A 15,214-nucleotide genomic window follows, 5' to 3' on the forward strand; every position below is an offset into this window, starting at 1 on the left:
TGGACACAGTGTTGCATTGTTTTGTATACAGTAGGTCCATTATATGTTCTTTCCTGATACAAGAAATCACAGTAAACAAAATTCGATATATGTCAGAATGTATATTGACATATATACGCATTTGTGAATTGGTCTGAGTAAGACATGTTACTTAAGTTTTGGCCTGGATTTGTAGATATAGAATCATGTTAATGATTTGCCATATTTAGACATGGACTTTTGGAAAGCAGTGATTATGTCAGCATTGGTCAGGTAATGATTTTTTCAGCAGGAAAATCTTTTCTATTTGTCATTACTTGTCTCTTTTTTTTTTTTTTATAGGAACATCTGGATTGATTTTGTTGTTGTTGTTAAATAACCTCAAAAAAAAAAAAAAGTTACAAAAATGCAAATATCAGCTAATAGAGTCTCAAGAGAGCTCTTGCCAGCATCTTTGGTGGCCTCTCTCTATGCAGCGTCCTGCTTCTTTCAGGTTAAAATGACAACTGACCCTTAATTGAGGGGTGTATAGTGAGTGGGTCAGTCTTTTCCATGCTGCTCAGAACACTAGGGGAGCTAAGAGCTCCCGCCATCCGAGCAAAAAAAATCCATGAGACTCATTAAGCTGTGTAGAGAAAGCCTTTTACAGCTTGAGGCTAGTTGTTCTCGAGAATCACCAGACTATGTCAAGGCAGTAATACACCATTTCAGTACAATGACTGTAGCAATTTAAGTTCAATGATTCAGTGCAATTCTAAATCCATCAGTGCCACAATATTTGTATGATAAAATATAAAACACAAGGAGCTAATAATATTCAAAATGACAGACAGCTAAAATGCAGCAGAACCCTTACTAATTCTTCCATAAGTGATTACATCTAGATTAGATTTTGTAGTTTATCATTAAAAAGCGGGTTAATGATAAAATCCTTCATTTATATCTTGAGACAAAAATAAAGATGATAATAAAATAAAATAACAATAATAGCGCAACCAATGAATAATATTATCTTGAGTCCAAAAATGACAAATATAATTTTACAAATGCAACCCACTGTTGAACAGGAGTTTACAAACACACAGTTGGTGTGTGTGTAGTGTTTGAGGAGGTGTGAGCTGTACTGTGGACTCATGGCTCTCTTCCAGTGAGAGGCGGTGGAGATCAGATCTGAGCTCTGATCACAGCAGTAGTGAGCTGCTCACTGCCACAGTCACAACACTGTGACATCCATCAGGGATTTTCACTTTTCTTCTTTTTGTCTTGTTTTGTTTTCTATCAAACGGGTTCAGACTGAAGCAGCCCTCAAAGCAGGTGGTTATTGGGTGATCTGAGGAGGTTCACTGTGCCACCTATACCGGTAAGTGAGCTTCAGCTCAATCACAATGATGGGAGTGAGTGGGGTTTGCTCTGAGATGATTACCTAAATTACTGTCGGTGACACTGTGTACCTTTCCTGCAGTTTAATCCAGTAACGCACCGTGCACAATAGCCAAAACACACAGAACAAATCAAGAAAGACGCGACGCGACAATCTGGAACGCTTGCGTTATAACCAAGACGTGACGCGTCAACGCGGAACGCTCTACAATTGCATTTCAATGGCATTTAAATAAAGAGTCAATTAGAATCAGTTCACACGGGACGCGTAGTTGCACTCATTAACAATGGAATGTTGAACAGAACGCGCGTTTAAACTTTAACTTCGTTAACTTGACACGGCAAGACACAATATAACGCAGGCTTGTTCCTTTTGTGCTCATGTAAAAACGCGCCCCCAGCGTTCTGTTCCATATGGCGCTCCTGCATTCGAACGCAAGAAGGCGTCCCGTGCGAACGGGCCCTGGCGCGTCGGTGCTTTGAAATGAAATGGTTCCATGATTCAGCTACAGGTGTAATCCATATGTTTCAGGCTGTAGAACGTCATGACAGCCGAAAAGACGATTCCCATAATAAATGGAAAAGCAGATGATACGATGGACCCCGAAGCGTCGAACCCGAGCGCAGTGCGCAGCAATGATAAGAAGGTAGTGAATGAGAGAGGGCAGTGGAATAATAAGATTGAGTTTGTGCTGTCAGTGGCTGGAGAGATTATCGGGCTTGGCAACGTTTGGAGGTTCCCATATCTGTGTTACAAGAACGGCGGAGGTAAGAGATTATGCATTCATTCCCATTCAATGACACACTTCACCAACTCCTGTCAAAGGCTGATGGGGTTTTTCATGCTTCCTATTTATGCAACTGACATTTCTTCTTGCCCCTTTTTTTAAAACCTAAAACTCTAAGGTCTTGGTCCATCCCTCTAAGTCCATCCAAAACTATTTAATTATTTGTCCACCCATGCTTTTAAGTTTGCTTCCAAGTTTTGCTAGATGGCACATTGGTTAAAATAACTATAAGTAAACATGATCATAACTATAAAAATATATAAGGCTATGGATTATAACAACATGCAGCCGTTTTTGTACTTAAGCATGCAGCTGATCCAACAGTGCAAAAGCAGTACAAGATAATTCATAGAAGCACACAATGCACGATTAAAACCACACAGCCTGCGAAACATCCAGCAGCTAATGGAACCTCTCAAATATGTCTTAATTGAATATGACACCTTAGAGTTTGAAAAACAAATGAACCGATTTTATGATTTCCTGTCAACAACACACACTGATTGTTTCTGTAGGTTACTGTTAGTCATGAATTTGTTAAATGAATGTGATGGTTCTCGTGGGTTGAGAGGTGTGACTGTATGTGTCTGTTTTAGGTGCTTTCTTTGTGCCTTATGTCATCTTCTTCGTCTGCTGTGGGATCCCAGTCTTCTTCTTGGAAACAGCACTAGGTCAGTTCACTAGTGAAGGGGGCATCACATGTTGGCGAAAAGTATGCCCACTCTTTGAAGGTAAGGCCTAGTGCTTATTTTTCTCATGATTACATTCCTACTCATTGCACTGAATATGCACCAACAGTGAATTAGACAAAAAGGGATGTTAAACTGCATGGTTTGCATGGTGTGTCCTCTTTTAGGCATTGGTTATGCGACCCAAGTCATCGAAGCCCACCTGAATGTTTATTATGTGGTTATATTGGCCTGGGCCATTTTCTACCTGTTCAACTGCTTTACAACAGAGCTGCCCTGGGCGTCGTGTGGTCACTACTGGAACACGGGTTGGTACATTTGAGGATTCAAGAAAGCATTTCTAAGAATTAAGTGCAAAATTTTAATGCATGATTGAAAAACTGACAAATTGTTTCAACAATTGCCTTCTAGAAAACTGTGTGGATTTTAACAACGAAAGCATTGCCAACTTCACCAACCCATATTCCACATCACCAGTCATAGAGTTTTGGGAGTGAGTATGATTCTGACTGTTTAGTAGCATTACATACATAGTACTGTCTAGAAACATCAGCAGGAATTCAGGCTATGAATTCAACCGAAAACTCTGGGATCACCAGCAGTTCGCAAATAATTAACATGCACAGTGACACACTGGCTTTCCAGGCAACTTTTGGCATAGTTCATCTGCAGAGCAGTCGACTACTGCTTATTACCAATGGAAATCCATAACCTTTTTCACTGATAATTTGTCATTCTTTTTGCTTTGCTGTTGTCAACAAGCATCAAAAGGGCACTTGCACAGCTAGGAATGGTATGGACACAAATTTGGCCATAGTTGGCTTGTATTTTTCCTCACAGTTTCATATTCAAGGCCAAATACAGAGGAAGCAGTCAGACAGTTCTCGCATGTCTCACACATTGAGCATGTGGGCCTGTAGCACTGAGAGGCACAGAAGCTGTCAGTTCTGAGGTTGAATGGTGAAGGTTTGTTCAAAGGGGGCATGACTTAGGCAGTGGATGTCACCCAAGAACATGTCAAAGATGATAAATGGCAGTGCAAGAAAGAGAATTGTGGCAAACTTGCAATTCATTGCGTCACAACCAGTCAACGTTAAACAAAACTTTAGACCACCTTAAAGTTAGGACAAATAGTTGGGCATGTAGAGTTGGTTGGTAGAGAGGTTCTTGGACGTTTGATGGATATCATTGTACCTGGTTTGGGGTCATTGTACATTGTGTGCATCAGAAAGTGTCGAATTTAGTCCAGTTTAGAGCCAACTTGAAAAACCTGCTCATATGAACTTGTGTTCATGTGTTGCTTGCCTGCTAGAAAAGTTGTTAATTTCAGAATTTTCTCCCCGTCTAGACGCCGTGTTCTCAAGATATCCTCTGGAATTGAAGAAGTTGGCGGCCTTCGCTGGGAACTCGCTATCTGTCTACTTTTAGCCTGGATCATATGCTATTTCTGCATTTGGAAAGGTCCAAAATCAACTGGAAAGGTAAAAACAAAAGGTCCAGTGACCAGAAATGGTGTTGAATGTGTGTAGATGTTAACCAAAGAGTGAGAGGCCGAGTTGGAGATGTCTCAATGAGAGACTTGGATGAATAGGAGAACTTAGCACCCTAATGTCATGCAGTCAATTCAGCACGGAAGCAATTGACCCTTCGCAAAGACCCGCCCCCCCTTAGTTACTGTTGCTTTGTCTGACAAGCCATGGCGCTGTCACGCCACACGCAGTGAAAAATACATCGCAGAGCAAAGAGGATACTGACAACACGGCAGACAAGACCGAGCAGGTTACTTATGATATTAAACAAAGCTTTCAAACTGAAGAAATTTGAACAATAAAAACCATTTTGTGTCTTTTTAATGTGTTTCATAACAGATCGCTGTGAACCGATCATCTCTTCCCACTAGTTAATTTATAGCATCAAATAAACATGAATGAACATCAGAAGGAACGCAGAAAGATGTAAATACACAGCATTTTTCAAGTTCAAGTCCACCGAGGTTAATCTTCTAACTCCTGACTGCTTTGTCGGACAAAATGGCAGATTTGGCGTTATGATTGGTTAGATCGCTTGTCAAAGGGTCAATTGGGTGAGATGTCACCAGTGCAACTCTGACATGTGGAACGCTCATACGGTATGTGGGAATGTCCAGCTACAGTGTGGATCCAGTGATTTGAAACATTATCTGCACATAAAGTGTTAAATCTTTGAGGGCACAATTGCACTTTGAGGCTTTAGACATATATTGAGAGAATGCCAGCTGTCAAAACTACTGACTCGCATATCAGACAGGCAGGCATCAAAAAGGCCATTGAACAGAAATCGGCAGCCTTCCAGAAACCGAACGGAAACGTAGGTGAACAAAGGTGCATCCTCACAATAACCAAATGGTTTATTGGTAAACTCAAACCAAACTACTGTGAAAAAGTGCCTTTGGAAAACAAACAGTTTGCATTATTCCTGTGTCTGGACAGCGAAAAGCAGCTCTGGCCTTCCTCTACCGTCGCCTTGTACCCACAATCCATTGCATTATGAGGGCCTGTGTCCCTCTGCCAATCTCTGCAACTCAGTCACTAGCCTTCCTCTGGATTCTATTCTTCCAGCAGCCTTTAAGAAAGTCTAACGGACTCAATGAGCCAGAAAGAAAGTGGAAAGAAAGGAAGAGGGATGTGTGGGGAAAAATAAATGGGTTCACATTGTACAGGTCCAGGAGAAAAGCTCGGCAGCAAGGCCTATATCTCCTGAAGTGGCTTTTGTTTGGCCGTGAAGCAAGGGGAAAGAATGCTCCTTCATGGCGAGGCTTTAGCAGCCTGTCCAAGATTGATTTCTGTATTCACAGGGGGAAAGTGGAGCGTTCATGAGGAGCATGCAGAGTTCCTCCGCTCGCCTCTTCCCTTCTGTGAGGAATTATGTCTGGCGGATAGCAAACTGCTTTCTTCCTTTCCTTTGACCGCTATACAGATTGCAGCATTCAGAACATTTGCTAAGCTGTTCACTGCTGGTCTTTTGTGGCTGTTTGTGATTCTCCCATAAGCCAGCGGTAGATTTATGGCATGGGGCTGACTGACCTGTGAATGTGGGGCTTAAATGTTTGACCTGGGAGAGTGGGAGAAAGTCAGCGTGCGTCAAAGTCTCACGGCGAGTTTAGACATTGGTCCATTCATTGAGAAAAACCACACGCATGCATCCGAAAGCCTAGTGGGGGATTCGCTCATTGCAGTGGCCATGGTTTTTGGATATGGATATGTAATCATTTTACAAGACTAATTGAAAAGAGTGTGAATTAGTGAGGTGGACAAGCTTTGCCATGCTCATACTGTGAGGTGCACCGGGATTAAAGGATATCCTTTGTCAAACTCTTACAGATCTCCGATTAACACAGTCGGTCTGTTTATTCCACCCGATTACTTGGTTAAGAAACGTTACGAAAAAGCACGTTGATTCTCACATTGCAGTTCAATACATTTAGCCACAGATGAGAAAGAGTGATTGATTTTGTCAAAGAAGCATTTTAAAAGACTCCAATTTATTAACTCTGAAGTGTCTCAAAATTTTGTTAATTAACCTGAAGATGCGTTTGTTGTCGTTTGGTACAGTAAATTACCCAGGTCAGATTGAAGTCATCAGCAATTGTCAGTTTCTGTGCCACGCATTTTCCCACACTGCCAATTCAACCCAGTTGGGCTCCTTCTGGAGGGAAACAGGGTAGAAGCTTTTGTGTCCAAACCCTGTCTTGTCCTCGCATGGTCTTGACCGGGTGCCAGAGGAACAAGAACCTAGTGCCGCCCCCAAGGGTGGTTTTGTTCACGGGATTGAAAGAGCTTCAAAATGTTGAACTCATTTCTGTGGACCATGAATGCTATTTTCCAAAAGCATTTTATGTTCTCGAACTTGAATGTATAGCGGAGAAGAATCATGCCGTGATCTCATAATGCTGTTGGTCTGATTGCGTTTAGGATTCGAGCCTCTGTGTGTCTTGGGAGACAAAGCTCTTACACTGGTTGGTTGAGACTTGGTAATAATTCAAGACTGTGAACATCATGTTGACAAGTCACAACATGATGGTGGCCTGGCTATTCTATTTTTGTCTTTTTGATGTGCTGTGTTGCTCTGTTGAGTGTTTTCTCCATCAAAACCTCTGGCTCAGACCTGCATCCCTTCCTCCCCCTGAGAGTAACTCGTTCAATCGGCGCCCAATTAAGGCTTTGGGAGAGTACCTGCCCCCTCTGGCAGACCCTCAGAGCATTCCGTAACCCCTTCACGTTAAGTGCACTGCTTCATTCGCTCACTCATTCATTCGCTCGAATCCCTTTCTTTGAAAGGTATACTAGTAAGACATCTGATTTGCACATGATAGCCCGTCACAAAATGTGTTTGGGCTTCAGATCACAGACAGTTTGCCCCATTAACTTACTTTTAAAGGAATAGTTCAAAAATGAACATTTTCTAGATGTGTATGCGATCAGTTTTTTTCTGTGGAACACAAAAGGAGAAATTTTGAAGAATCTTCACACAGTTTTCCATACCATGACATTCACAGCGACCAAAAAAAGGACAAAACACTATTCACAAGCCATTTAAGCCATTTTCCAAAAGGCAACTCATTTTTACAGATTAAGATTATGCCAGATTAAAAAAAAATAATAATGCCACACTTCACTGGTTCTCATGTGCATCATAGTGAACACAATGCATGTGTTTGCATATGCAAAATGATTTGAAAACTACAAAGAACAATGTAATCTTCTAACTTGTCATCAAAATTAATTTGTACAAGCACATTTCACAACATGCATCGTTTCAAAGCAGCTTTAAAAACATAGAGCAGTTTTAGGGCTGGGTAATATACAGTATAATGTTGATATAAATGAGGGATGTGCTGTACAATTAATAACGCATTCTACAGAGCACCTAAAGGGACATAATTAGCCTTGCTGCGGTAGTTGGTCACATTACAGTTCATCAGATTTCACTTATCACATGAAGATAGTAAGGAAAGATGACTGACAGGACAGTGCCGGAGGATTTGGTGCGCAACAGATCCTGAGCGTCATTGACAAATATCTTATCTTGTAAAATGTGTGGTCAGTATCTCCGCTTCCTATACACAGAAAGTCCATACAAGTTCATTACGGAGTACCACAAGGCTCAGTACTAGGACCGTTGCTTTTCACCCTGTACATGCTACCCTTGGGAGATTTGGAAGCATGGCATTAGTTTTCACTGTTACACTGATGATACTTTATATTTTTATATTTCTTTGCCTGATGAAAATATACCAATTCACAAAACTAACGGAATGCATAGCTGATATAAAAAATCGGATGACTAGTAATTTCCTATTACTAATTCTGAAAAAATAAAGGTTTTAAATATTGGAACAAAAACCTCCACATGTAATAACCTCGAATACTCTTTAACACTTGATGGATGTTCTGTTACATCTTTATTGTCAGTTAGGAACCAGGGTGTGTTTTTTGATAGCAATCTTTCATTTGAAAGCAACAATTCTAGCATTTGTAAAATGCTTTTTTATCTTAAAAATATATCAGAATTAAGACATATCTATGTCAGATGCAGAAAAGTTGGTTAATGCATTCATGGCCTCAGATTACTGTAATGCTCTACTGGGTGGTTGCCCTGCATGCTTAATAAACAAACTCCAGCTGGTCCAAAACGCAGCAGCTAGAGTTCTTACTAGAACCAGGAAGTATGACCATATTACCCCAGTTCTGTCGACACTGCCTTGGCTCCCTATTAAACATCATATACATTTTAAAATCTTGCTAACTGCTTAGCAAGCTCAAAATAGTTTTGCTCCTCAGTACTTGAGTGAGCTCTTAACGCATTATAGTCTTTTACATCTATTGCGATCTCAAAATTCAGGTCAATTGATAATATCTAGAATATCAAAATTGACTGCAGGTGGTATATCCTTTTCCTATTTAGTGCCTAAATTCTGGAACAATCTTGTTTTCAACACAAACACGAGAACCAGACAAGTTCAGCTCAGACCCCGATGGCCTGCTTTGTCTCCATACCGGTGTCATAAATCTGATCTTTAAGCAGCTGGATGAAATATTATGAAATATATCATAATCATGCTGTATTCGTTCATTGTCCAGGGGAGAACTGAACCCCCGACTGAGCCTTTTTTTTATATATAGCCGAATTTAACCACTTTAATAATTGATGATCTTTTACAATGGAACGGAATCAATGCTGAACTGAATTCAGCTGAACAACAATACTTTTTTTTAGAGCTGCTTTTCAGACAAATTGAACTATGTTTGCATTATTGAATCATTATTTTCTTGTTGATCACTGTAAAGCTACTTTGAAACTATCTGTATTGTATAAAGCACTATAAAAATAAAGGTGCATGCAAATTATATACAATATAATTACTCAAATGTATAATTATTAATTATTGAATTATTCTTTTCCTGCCATTTCATATTTTTTCCATCACCATGTCCGTTTTTGGACCTCTGAAGAATGCGTCATTTCCTTTCTGAACATAAAATTCGACTTCCTATAAATGAGCCCTCCAGATCTAGCTATATTGTATTTATTTTGTGTAGCAGATATATAAGTGCCACAGTGATCACTAGATCGAGTGATGAAATTATGATTATAGTCAAATAGAGTACTTTAATTGTTCTTTATGCCGTTTTTTTGTCCTTTTTGGGAGCAGGTCAGATCGTCACTATAAACTGATGTTGAATGTAAAAGGGCAAAATGTATTCTTTTTTGTTCTTTTTTGTTTTTCTCTGTGTAAATATACACTTTTTGGTGATTTCTTGCACCAGTCTGGATAGATTCAGCATCTCCAATTACCTCAATTGTATCTAAATGATAGTACGCAGTAGAATGTGAACAATTAGTTGGTGCAGCTTGTTGACTATTATTCATGCTTTTCCCTTTGCAGGTGGTGTATGTCACTGCAACCTTTCCTTATTTCATGCTGTTGATCCTTCTTCTTCGAGGAATCACATTGCCAGGAGCTGCTAATGGAATTAAGTTCTACCTGTACCCTGATATCTCTCGTCTGTCAGACCCTCAGGTATGAACAGTATTTTTCAGTGTCACTGCACTTTTAATGGATTTAACACACATTTTTTCATATGCACCTTCTTTAGCAACAGTCAACCAGAAAGAGAATAGTGAATTTAAATTTCACCAGATTCCAATTCTCAGTGCACTTGTCAAATTGTGAAATGAATTGAATAAGTATAGTCTGTTGCGCTGGATGTTTCAGAGCGAAGCGTGGCACTGTGTTCTTGTGTACTTGCAGATCATGATCTGCCGGTGTTTTCAGCATCTCAGAGCGGCTTGGTTCATAGTCTCTGCTGCTAACTCCATCTTTGTATGTGTTGCGAGTGTAACATGCATTTTGGAAAGCAACGTGCACCAGTTGTGCTTTTATTTTCACATTCAAATAATTTCCACCGTCTTCGTGGATGATGATTACAGCATTTCATTGGATTTGTAATGAGAAGCGTTTGTAAACCTGCTGTCACAGTTTACGCCAAAATAAAAGCTTCTGGAAAGAAAAATAAGACATTAGTATTGTAGTTTTACTACTGTAAACGAAAATACTATACTCATTATGAAATATTTGTGCAGTTGTTTTACATCGGTAATGTATTTCTTTCTCAGAGATGCACATGTCCCCAGACTGCCCAAGTCTGAGGTCCAACCATCTTACTTTTATAAAATCCCTTGAGAAACATGCAGACTTTGTGCTCAATTATATTATCAGATGTAGCAGGTTTTGACATTTATGAAAGAGAAATTTAGTGCCTGAAAGTTTAATTTACCTTAACATATGACAGTGAAACCAGAGATGGATAGATTTAATACAGCTGGAGTTATAAGTAACACAAGTATACATTTTAAATGGTATTCATTTTACTATTTTATGAGATGCATAAAATAGCGGAATAGTTTACCAAAAAAAAAATAAAAAATAATAATAATACAGGAACCTCAAAATAAATCAATAAATTAATTAAAAATAAAATAAATTAATTAAAAAGAAGATTTGATCTCCTGAGCAGAAATCTGAGACTAAAAAAGCTGCGGTTTGAGATTCAGATCGTCTCATTAAGCCAATCAGTAAACCCTTTCAGATTGCTTTCTTTAGACTGTTGTCTCAACTGTGACTCTATTTGCTGATTCTCCTAAATGAGTGTGAAAATCTGCCTTGTATTTGAGCTGACATGTTTGTTTTTCTGAAGGTGAATTGAGGTGTTTTTGTCCCAGTTGATTGTTAGCTTTGGCCATGGCTCAGGATGTTCCCTTTAGGTTACAAAAAATCACCACCAGATTTTAGGGTACCTTCAGAATCCGGTTTCCCCTGATATAAAACTCCAGTGTGATACAAGGACAACTTTTGCTTTTCTATTACCCTGATACGCTGTCTGTCACACTATAGACTAGATGCATTTTAACAATCATCAATATTGTAAATCCTGCAAAGTTTTCATTTTTTTTCAAAAACATATGTATATTTATAACACTATACGTATAATTATATTACCTTTGCATTAAATTACAAAAATAAAAATAGCTGCTGTGAGGGTGTTTCTAATACAGCGGCTATGAGAGTGATGGTAAAAATGACATCTTTCTCTCTTCTGACTGCTGTTATCAATCGCTATCTATTTTTTCCTCTTTTTGAAAGTTGTGAAAACACTATTGTGGAGTTTTTCTTTTGCTATTTGAGCAAATGGAAACACAAAAAATATATTTAATGTATTCTCTCATTCACCACTATAGAATTTTACCCAACTATGAGGACTTCTGCTTCAGAGAATCCCATAAATGTGAAAAGGGTCTATTTTGGGATAATCACCATCCCAATGTACATTTTCTCTTACATATATATAGAATGGGTTTTGCCTAGACCGAACTTACACAGATAACCACAACATCTACAATTCAAACCTCCTAAAGTCCCCAAACTTGTTATCATGAAAAATGTAAAGAAATCTGGTAATTAAAAATTAAATTTGTTCAGAGAGTCTATTTACAAGTGCAAATAGGAAGGCTTGTTGGCAGAGGCTCTTTACACTAACTCCGCCAGACACCATTTCAAAGGAAACCTGTCCGATAACAGGATCAGTGGTGTGGAGAGTATCGGGCGGTGCTAGCTATTGATGTGTCACGCGACCGACCCGAGGTCGAATCTGTCTTTTACCAAACTCATTCTTCCCTCTTTTGCCATCGCATATCAGCATGGAGTAACATTTATTTAAAATAAAAATTAAGAAAATATTAATAAATAAAGTGCCTAACGAGTGTTTAAAAGTGGGAATAAAGTGTTTATTTACAAGTAATGTCCTAATAATGCAGCATCCATTTATGATTTTAATAAATATAATATAGCCTACACTGAATATGTTGTTATTATTGCATACTGTTTTATAATATACTATAATACAATGAGGTGCAAATAGTATCTGCCATTATTTGCTCCAAGTATACAGTAAATAACAACTATTTACACTTTGCAAGGGAAATACTATCTATCATGCACCATCTTGCACCATTTTTCCTAATCTAACAGATTTAGAATGACATTTAAAAAGGAAGCAGGGAACTGTCAGGTCATTTGGTGGGATTACAAGATGCCCACACATGGCTGAACATCAGATGTGGAGATCAGTGTGTCATGCTCCACCGTTTCATCATCCCAGTGAACAGAAAGCAGGACCGAAGGAATGTATGTGAAGTAGCATCGATAGCCTGAGAGAGCGAGCGACATAAAGGAAACGCGGAGAAAGAGAAAGGGTGATAAAGGGCTGCTGTTTGGCGACGGGGGCGCCTCCGACACCAATGTTTAATTAGCTTTCATGCTACACAATAAGAGGTCTGTTCACATTCTCTATGCTTCGTTGTTTTATTCACCATCTTCCTTCACAATCCCACCACGCAATTCAGTTTTCTGTGCCAGAGAGTTTCCATCTCTGCATGTTTAGAGAACAGAGACTATGAAAGTATGCCTGATTTGGACAAAATCAACTTTTGGGTGTTTTCTAATGTGTAGGACAAATAGCATCATTGGAGTTGACTAATATTGTCCTGAAGTGCATAGACACCAAACAACCAGTCCATGGTGGCATCTGTGCGATTTGGCTTGATTCTGAGTGAGAGATGAATTTGTGCCAAAACACCATAATGTTGGACGCAAAGCCTTTGACATCAACAAAAAAAAAGGAAGCATTTCATCCTTTTTTTAAGTGAATAAGTCCTTTTAGTGTCTTTATTTTACTGACTTAACTAGTTGCATTTTATTAAATGCATTTAGCATCCCCCCCCCCTCATTGATGACTATCTAGTGTTAGAACCGTAATGAACGACAAGTTGCGTTTTTTGGAAGATTTGGAAATAATGACCAGAGACGAGTTTGCAATCAAAATGTTTCTTTAGGATGCATTTCCTGGCCAAAACAAGACAAAACAAACCTCCAAATTAGCCACAACATCAATAAGCAGCTTTTAAAGAATGTAGCGTTGTGTCCGAGTAATGCCAAACCAGAGCATTCGCACCGGCCGAATGTTAAACAGAAAAGACGTAAATGACCGTCCCCATAGACTGGATGTTCTTGGAGGGAAGTTGCTCTGTGTTTGTGAGGTCAGAGGGGTTACCCTGGTTACCCGCTGGAGGAAGCAAATACTGTGAGTTGTCAATTGTTTTCCCAGTAAAGGAGATTAGTGGCTCAATGGTTATGTGAGAGCGTTTTAAAGAGGTGCTGGCTTATTTTCCACCGGCTCACATGGATCCCCTATGGCCACATTTTTACACTTTTCTCCCTCTATGGGGCAGAATGACTCTATTCAGAGCGTTTGAGCGCAACGAGAACATTTTATCTTGTTGCAGGTGAGAGAATCTTGCATCAGAATCAGAAGCCCCTTTTCCTTGAAAATAGCTGTTCCTGAAAGTCAGTGACTGTTGTGTGCATTGATGTAGGTGGGAGCGTGACGCTTTCTGTTGCCCATGAAAACCTAACTTAAATGTCATAAATGTATCTTTTGTTTTACTTTGTCCCAGAGATAACACTGCAATGCTTATCTTGTGTTTTAAAGGGACCTATAATGCCCCTTTCACAAGATGTAATATACAGTGGGTACAGAAAGTATTCAGACCCCCTTAAATTTTTCACTCTTTGTTATATTGCAGGCATTTGCTAAAATCATTTAAGTTCATTTTTTCCTCATTAATGTACACACAGCACCCCATATTGACAGAAAAACACAGAATTGTTGACATTTTTGCAGATTTATTAAAAAAGAAAAACTGAAATATCACATGGTCCTCAGTATTCAGACCCTTTGCTGTGACACTCATATATTTAACTCAGGTGCTGTCCATTTCTTCTGATCATCCTTGAGATGGTTCTACACCTTCATTTGAGTCCAGCTGTGTTTGATTATACTGATTGGACTTGATTAGGAAAGCCACACACCTGTATATATAAGACCTTACAGCCCACAGTGCATGTCAGAGCAAATGAGAATCATGAGGTCAAAGGAACTGCCTGAAGAGCTCAGAGACAGAATTGTGGCAAGGCACAGATCTGGCCAAGGTTACGAAAACATTTCTGCTGCACTTAAGGTTCCTAAGCGCACAGTGGCCTCCATAATCCTTAAATGGAAGACGTTTGGGATGACCAGAACCCTTCCTAGAGCTGGCCGTCCGGCCAAACTGAGCTATCGGGGGAGAAGAGCCTTGGTGAGAGAGGTAAAGAAGAACCCAAAGATCACTGTGGCTGAGCTCCAGAGCTGCAGTCAGGAGATGGGAGAAAGTTGTAGAAAGTCAACCATCACTGCAGCCCTCCACCAGTCGGGGCTTTATGACAGAGTGGCCCGACGGAAGCCTCTCCTCAGTGCAAGACACATGAAAGCCCGCATGGAGTTTGCCAAGATGGTGAGAAATAATATTCTCTGGTCTGATGAGACCAAGATAGAACCGTTTGGCCTTAATTCTAAGCGGTATGTGTGGAGAAAACCAGGCACTGCTCATCACCTGTTCAATACAGTCCCAACAGTGAAGCATGGTGGTGGCAGCATCATGCTGTGGGGGGGTTTTTCAGCTGCAGGGACAGGACGACTGGTTGCAGTCGAGGGAAAGATGAATGCGGCCAAGTACAGGGATATCCTGGACGAAAACCTTCTCCAGAGTGCTCAGGACCTCAGACTGGGCTGAAGGTTTACCTTCCAACAAGACAATGACCCTAAGCACACAGCTAAAATAACGAAGGAGTGGCTTCACAACAACTCCGTGACTGTTCTTGAATGGCCCAGCCAGAGCCCTGACTTAAACCCAATTGAGCATCTCTGCAGAGACCTAAAAATGTCTGTCCACCAACGTTTACCA

General features: G+C 39.8%; 1 protein-coding gene across 2 annotated transcripts in view; it reads left to right on the forward strand.

The window, feature by feature from the left end:
- The first annotated feature begins 1,182 nt into the window (after nt 1-1,182).
- slc6a11b (solute carrier family 6 member 11b) overlaps nt 1,183-15,214 on the forward strand; it is a 30,467-nt gene continuing 16,435 nt past the window's right edge. The window contains exons 1-7 of one of the 2 annotated variants that reach the window (XM_067388781.1): nt 1,183-1,339; nt 1,892-2,127; nt 2,744-2,878; nt 3,004-3,144; nt 3,248-3,329; nt 4,185-4,317; nt 9,762-9,896. In XM_067388781.1, coding sequence (XP_067244882.1) covers nt 1,905-2,127; nt 2,744-2,878; nt 3,004-3,144; nt 3,248-3,329; nt 4,185-4,317; nt 9,762-9,896 — 849 coding nt within the window. In that variant the 5' untranslated portion in view covers nt 1,183-1,339; nt 1,892-1,904. Of the gene's footprint in view, nt 1,340-1,804; nt 2,128-2,743; nt 2,879-3,003; nt 3,145-3,247; nt 3,330-4,184; nt 4,318-9,761; nt 9,897-15,214 lie in introns of those variants that run through there. The other variant, XM_067388782.1, reaches the window with a different exon arrangement.

This window comes from Chanodichthys erythropterus, chromosome 6, assembly GCF_024489055.1.
Source record: "Chanodichthys erythropterus isolate Z2021 chromosome 6, ASM2448905v1, whole genome shotgun sequence".
In the NCBI taxonomy this organism is placed as follows: domain Eukaryota; kingdom Metazoa; phylum Chordata; class Actinopteri; order Cypriniformes; family Xenocyprididae; genus Chanodichthys; species Chanodichthys erythropterus.